At 42.8% G+C, this 5,937-nt stretch overlaps 1 protein-coding gene across 1 annotated transcript; it reads left to right on the top strand.

Moving 5' to 3' along the window:
- Nucleotides 1-3,791: 3,791 nt before the first annotated feature.
- On the top strand, nt 3,792-5,275 carry LOC147897092 (F-box/kelch-repeat protein SKIP20-like). The gene has a single exon (XM_087381860.1). It carries the CDS (start codon nt 3,916-3,918, stop codon nt 5,101-5,103), a length of 1,188 nt encoding a protein of 395 aa, XP_087237986.1. The 5' UTR covers nt 3,792-3,915; the 3' UTR covers nt 5,104-5,275.
- The last annotated feature ends 662 nt before the right edge of the window (nt 5,276-5,937 follow it).

Genomic DNA, 5,937 nt, shown 5'->3' with positions numbered 1-5,937 from the left:
ATGAGAAAGCTAGAACATCTGGTTCATAATAACCATTACTAGCTTGATGGAAGACTTATGATATTATAGTAGTAGCACATATCCAACGTATGCTTTTTTGACATCACTTGCAATGATTGTACTTCTTCTTCTAACACACCAGACATCGGTACTACCAATGTTGTCGAGTATCTATAGACATTGCTCTTATTGGCCATAAAAGAATTTTGCCATAGTTCTTCTTAGTTCCATGTTGCAAGCAAGTGCTGAGTTGTACTAGGTGCTACTCGTACTATTGCTATAATAATTTTGCTATAAATGGAGGCTCACAACCATAATTCACTCACACTTTTACCTTAGCTAGATAAATGGCATGTTACAAGGGAAGTTATGGTTTTGCGAGACAAGAAGTTGGTTTGTTGACAAGGGAAGTTATGGTTTTGCAAGACAAGGTGATTACTTTCTTAATCTCTTTATTATCTAACCTCGTCATTTAAATCCGCTCCCATCCCATCCCTCAAACTAATTAATGCATGTTTTTTATTTTTTCAAGGTCATGGTTCCATATTCAAAAATGCAATTTTGATGAGACTTTTGGACTAATGAAATATACCGTTATAATATTTTAGCCTATAAGGAAGGTGTTAAAACTTTGCTTACAAACTTCCAATGCAAATTATGCACATTTTATCATTTTTTAAATGAATAGGTCAAGGTAAAAGTCAGAGAGAAAGTACCTATAATAATAATAAGAAATGTGGGTTGTAAGCACATGTACATAATGCAAGATCTATGAAGTAAAATGTAGGGACGACTAATAGAAAATTATTTGATTGTGTTACAGAGAGGAGATCATTTGGTGAATAACCAATATTGTGATATGCTCAAATTTCTTAATTTTAGATTGTTCTTGCAGTAAAAAGACTTTTGGCTATGATTTTATTTGCCACAAAATGTTTTACAATGGCTACTACTTGTCGTTGTTGCCAATCGATTCTTTTACAACACAGTTTGCTAATGTTTACAGAAAGCAACCCATAAGATCATTGCAACATAATCAAATGCAAAACTACCCTTTGATTTCAATGCACATAGATTTTGGAAATCAAGTACTTAAATGTAAACATACAATGTAATGGTCAAGGCAATCATGCAAGATTCCTAGTGCTATTGTATGAACATAATGGCATGAGGAATTCATGTTTTATTAGATAAATACTTTATTTTTTTACAATTGATAGGGAAAAAGCAAGATGTCATTGGATAAAGCTCCACGACATGATTGAATTGTAAGAAAAGTTGATATGTGCTTTGTCATTGTCATGATGTATGACCTTGTCTACATAATCGAAACATGATGTGGTGCATACGTAAACAAGAGAGTTCATGAGTTAAACTTCTACAAGTGATTGATCCAATATTCAAAAATAATTCTTGAGTTAAACTTCTATAAGCAGTTGATCAAAATATTCTACAATTCCTTCTACCATTGTGAAAAAGAAATGCAAGTTTTCATCAATGATGACACTTGGCCCATCAAAAATAAAGGACTATGACGAAAACTCAATGTTAAAGTGCGAAACGTTATGTTGGAAAGGAACATGTGCAGACACACAAAGAGAATGCTTTGTGGCATACTATGTTGAAAATTGCATGTCCCCCCTTATGTAGGCAACTAAAACGTGGATCTTTGTACTTTCAATAAGAATGTCAAGATTAAAAAATGAAGTGCTATAATGCAACGTTTATTGATGATAAAGGAGCACCTAGTTCAAGTTTGTAGATCATCAAAAAATGAAGTGTAGAACCACACAAAAGGACACTTCATCATCATAATAATAAGTGCACTAATGGGTCTAAAGGTGGGGGTAAAGGCGTGTCAAAGATCTGCAACCATCATGTGAATGTGACTTTCTTCCTAGAATCGAAAATTTAAAGCTGCATTGAATGAAGAGTTGACACCCAAAGATTGCAACATAGATTATTTCATTATTTGTCAACTGGTTAACCTTTAAACAATAGAAGATAAGCACGGTTCAAGAAAAGTCACATGGGATATAAATGAAATATTGTTGCACTTTTTATGCTACTAATAACATACGAGGATGCTCTTATGGTTAGGCACGTCTTGTGTATGGCAATAGCCAATTTGTTGAAGAACACTGTTTTATAGGAGGATGTTGGGAAGTCTACATTACTCCACACTAGGAAATACGTTATTATAGGATATAGAGACGTGTTGTCTACCTAAGAGGACTCAGTCAAGGGGATCCATGTGTTCCCAAAGGGATTTAGAGGGATAGGTCCCCCCAAGGGTTCAAGAAGAAATTTGAAAAGGCAAGCACGAAACTTCCCTATTATGTAATATAGCATTATGAAACACTAGCACATGTGTAAGGCCCTATGCACACGAGGCTAGGAATGCGTGGTTGGTGGTTGGTTTTGGATGTTGACACATACTCCGAAGCCTATTTGGAGTGTCGTTGATGCTCAAATTGGTACCTCCTTTCTAGAGGGTGCATATTTAAGCATTGTACGCCATTTCTCCGCCAACCAATCCACACTTGGCTATGAGCATTGCCTTCAATGTTCCTCTAGGAAACTTGCTTTATCTAGCCTTTTATGTTCCTCGAGGAATCTTGAGTTGATAAATTGCTTTGTCTAGCCAATTAAAAATGGCCACGTAAAACTGTGCAGCTCACACAGAGCTCCCTACAACTTGTCAGATGGCCCAGTAAGCTAAGTCAGACCCATTAAAGGCATGGTGATTTGGTTCATGCGAACTAATAGCATTTGGGGCTTGAGAGTCGCACCAGCGACGCATTCTCGACCTCGTGTGGAGTGACTATATAGCAAACCTATTTGGAGATTCAAACGAGGTAATGCGAGAGCCTCACCAACTCGAGCCAATATAAAGTTGCGAGTCTTGTAAGGCATGTGAGGATGGAGGAGTGGTGATGCCATGTGGTTAACTTTTGTCAATGGGATTCTTGTTGGAATGTGGATGTGATAGTTGGCACCAACAAGGCAGAGCCCAAATTTCAAAAAATGTAGAGAGAAGAGGCACGTGAAATGTGAGGGCGAAAAAGCAAATCTCAGCCGTATACGATATGTCAAGGGGGGGTGGCCAATAGGAGAGCGCCAAGGTGGCTCAAAAGGGGTAAGGCGTGATGCATGTGGGGGGAGGTCCATGTTGTCAAAAATGGGGATGTGACTACGAGATTTGTCAAAAGGTACGGGTGGATTTATTAAATGATAAGAAGGGATTAAGGGTATGATCCGAATGAGATTTGTCAAAAGGTACGAGAACTTAAGAAGGGATTAAGGGAGGCGCCGCCACTTTAGCGGCAGGTGCCACCATTCGGTCCATGTGGCCAAAATGGGGATGTAACTACGAGATTTGTCAAAAGGTACGGGTCACGGGTGGCTTTATTAAACGTTAAGAACGGATTAAGGGTATAATAAGGGAGACGCCGCCACTTTAGGGGCAGGTGCCACCATTTTAGCGGCAGCGGGTGGCGGGAGGGCTGTTGTCGGCAGGCGGCGCAGCCCGTGTTTACTTTCAAGTTTCTAACAACCGCCCACCGAGAAGCTGCACCGCCCGCTAAATCTGGGCCCCAATCAAGTACAATTTACTGCGTGTCGGCGTGCCGCTAAATGTAGCTGGATTTCGCGCATGTGCGTCCGCCCGTCAAGATACGTTATAGGCACGTCTTCCCGCGTCACCCTCCTCGCTCTTTGATATCCCCTGAACTCATCTCCTACGTCCCCTCGCCGAATCCTTCGTCCATCTTTCTCCGTCCATCTTCTCCGTCTAACTCGATATCTGCTTCTTTGCTTCCTCCCTCCACCCATATCTTTGCAGCCCTTCCTCCATCGCTCCCCAATCGATTATCCATCCTGCTGTAGCTTCCCATCTCCTGCACTTCATTCGCAATGCCCTCCCCCACATCTCGCCTCCGCTCCCTCCCCAACCCCGCCGATCTCATCCCCGGCCTCCCCAATTGCGTCGTCCTCGACTGCTTGCTCCCTCGCATCCCCTGGCACTCCCGCCCCGGCTTGCGCGCCGTCTCCAAAGCCTGGCTCCACGCCCTCCAGGAGCCCGCTAGCTTCAGCTCCCTCACCAGAGCTGCCTCTCGCGACCGGCAAGGCGGCCTCATCGTCGTGCACCAGCTCTCCCAAGCAGCCAGCGAGGACTATTTCAAACGAGTCAAGGTGCAGAAACGCATGCCCCCACCTCACTGCTTATCCATTTACGACGAAGACTGCAGCCAATGGAGGCAGCTACCCCCGATTCCGGAAATCCAACCTCTGAGGATACTACACGATTGCGGTGTCGCTTGTGTCGACAGAAAAGTTTTCGTCATGGGTGGGTGGGATCCGAGAACGGACGAAGTAAGTGCAGAAGTCTACATGTTGGATTTGGGCAGCGGAATTTGGCATTGGGAGAAGCGGCAAAGGATGCATACCGCCAAATCTCTTTTTTTCTGCAAATCTGTATCCGGGAATATCTATGTGGTAGGCGGATCGTCTTCCCAGAATCACAGTGACGAAGATCCTCTCCCAGAAGTCTACGATGTCCACAAGGATCAATGGGACAATCTTCCGAGAGTCACACTGTCCAGGTGTTTCAATTACAACGGGCTGGCTGTCGCAGGTTATCAGATTCTGGCATTCGGCTTTCGCTCGCTGGAAAGAGGCCAGCTTATAAATTTCTGGCGTCTGTATGATCCACTGACCAAGAAATGGAGCGATTGGGATTGTGACCACGCAAAATGCAGCAATCTACTGGCAGGAGACCACGATCTTCGGGATGGGGTGGTGAATAAGCTGGATACATGCAGCAAGAAATGGACTCCATTCGAAGGCAAGGTGTGTGCCAAGACATGGCGTTGGGAAGGGGGTAAGCGAGTACCATCCGATTCAACGTGTGCCCACAATTTCTTCGTGGTGAACGACTGCAGCAAACCTCATGCGTATGCCACTATTTGCGAAGGCGAGAACAGGACCTTAACGATTTGGAGAGGAGACATCGACTATAAAAACAAGCGCGTCTCGTGGCGACAGGTTGAACTACCAGGCAACCTATCTATGTGCTCAGAGATGTGCTATTTGCAAGATTGATCCACGAATTGAGGTGTGCAGTTTGCAAGATTGAAACAGACGTCGTCTAGCTCGGAATAGCGTTTCTCCAACAGATTAGCTCTGTTTTGATCCTTGAACATATCTTTGTATGCATAGCAGCATAATCTTTCCATAGCCCTGTAAATTCTGGGCTAAACTTCAATACTGTAAATGGAACACTCCGTATTTCGTTTCAAATAAAATTTTTACAGGAAAATTCGGAATTACGACCGGTCGCTCGTTACCTCTCAACAGAAATGAGATTAGATACGCATCCTCGGTTATTTAATCCTAAACACTCCCTAATTAGCTAATGGTCACTTGTGATGATGATGCTCGACTCGTGATCCTGATTAGCTAATGGTTAGTTGTGACCCTGCCGCGGGCTTCTAGCTATCCCCCATCACTTGCCCTAGATGTTTGCATGATCAAAAGAATGTTGGGGACATGAAATAGGTAGACTCCATGGAAAAGATGTTATTGATATGTTTTGGATTTCAATGAGATTAGATACTCATCCTCGGATACTTAATCCTAAACCTCTGTAATTAGCGAATGGTCACTTGTGATGATAATGCTGCTCTACTAGTGACCCTAATTAGCTAATGGTCACTTGTGACCGTGCCGCGGGCTTCTAGCTATCCCCCATCGCTTGCCCTAGATGTTTGCATGATCAAAAGAATGTTAGGGACATGAAATAGGTAGACTCCATGCAAAAGATGTTATTGATATGTTTTGGTCTTTGAAATCCTTTATCCATTTTCAAAGAAGCCCTTCACTTAGGTTCACTCTAGGCATGACTTGTAAAGTAAAATTTGTCACATGTTTTGAAAT

Source organism: Dipteris shenzhenensis, chromosome 11 (assembly GCF_047967505.1).
Source record: "Dipteris shenzhenensis isolate YYH24624 ecotype China chromosome 11, Dip_SZ_1.0, whole genome shotgun sequence".
Lineage (NCBI taxonomy): Eukaryota > Viridiplantae > Streptophyta > Polypodiopsida > Gleicheniales > Dipteridaceae > Dipteris > Dipteris shenzhenensis.
This window is presented reverse-complemented; position numbering and strand designations above follow the sequence as displayed.